General features: G+C 60.7%; 1 protein-coding gene across 1 annotated transcript in view; it reads left to right on the forward strand.

Annotated features, from left to right (window-relative positions):
• The window catches only part of ITGB2 (integrin, beta 2 (complement component 3 receptor 3 and 4 subunit)), a 6,449-nt gene that overhangs the window by 194 nt on the left and 5,632 nt on the right, over positions 1-623 (forward strand). Inside the window, 1 exon segment of the mRNA XM_010286537.1 lies at positions 229-327. Within this exon segment, the coding sequence (XP_010284839.1) occupies positions 229-327 (99 nt within the window).

Genomic DNA, 623 nt, shown 5'->3' on the forward strand with positions numbered 1-623 from the left:
AAGGGCCAGATCCTGCATTTCCCGGGATCTGGAGTTAACTCAAGCCAGCCCAGCTGAAGGACAGCGAGGTGGGCGAGGACCATGCCAGGGCCTCCAGCGTGGGTTTTATAGGCTCAGGACAGCATGGGTGCCCAATGCTGGGTGTCAGAGCACCTCATGGCTGCCACCACTGCAGACCAGCCTCCCCAGGTCCCCCCACCCAACAATTCTGTCTTCTGTCCATTCCAGCCTTTGCCATGGAATGCCCCAAGATCAAGGTGGGGACGTGCAAGGACTGCATCCAGTCCGGTCCTGGCTGCGCCTGGTGCAAGAAGCCGGTAGGTCCCCGTCGCCTCTCGCACGGTCAGCCCCCGCAGTCAGCTAACAGGCAGAGGGGTGGTCACCCTGCCCGCACAGCTCCGCCTGCGGTGGAGGGGGGAGACTGCGTCGTGGGGGTGTTTCATGTCCTCCATGGTGGATGGGGCCGGGAGGGATCTGACAGACAGGACCCTTCACCCTTCCTTTCTCCATCAATACCCTGGAGGCTCCCTGGTTTGGGAGCTGGGTCATCTTCTAACGAGCCCGTTCACCTTCTGCTCCTCTGATTTTTTCCTGCTGATGTTGCAACACGCAGAGTTTCACCA

Source organism: Phaethon lepturus, unplaced genomic scaffold (genome assembly GCF_000687285.1).
Source record: "Phaethon lepturus isolate BGI_N335 unplaced genomic scaffold, ASM68728v1 scaffold33754, whole genome shotgun sequence".
Lineage (NCBI taxonomy): Eukaryota > Metazoa > Chordata > Aves > Phaethontiformes > Phaethontidae > Phaethon > Phaethon lepturus.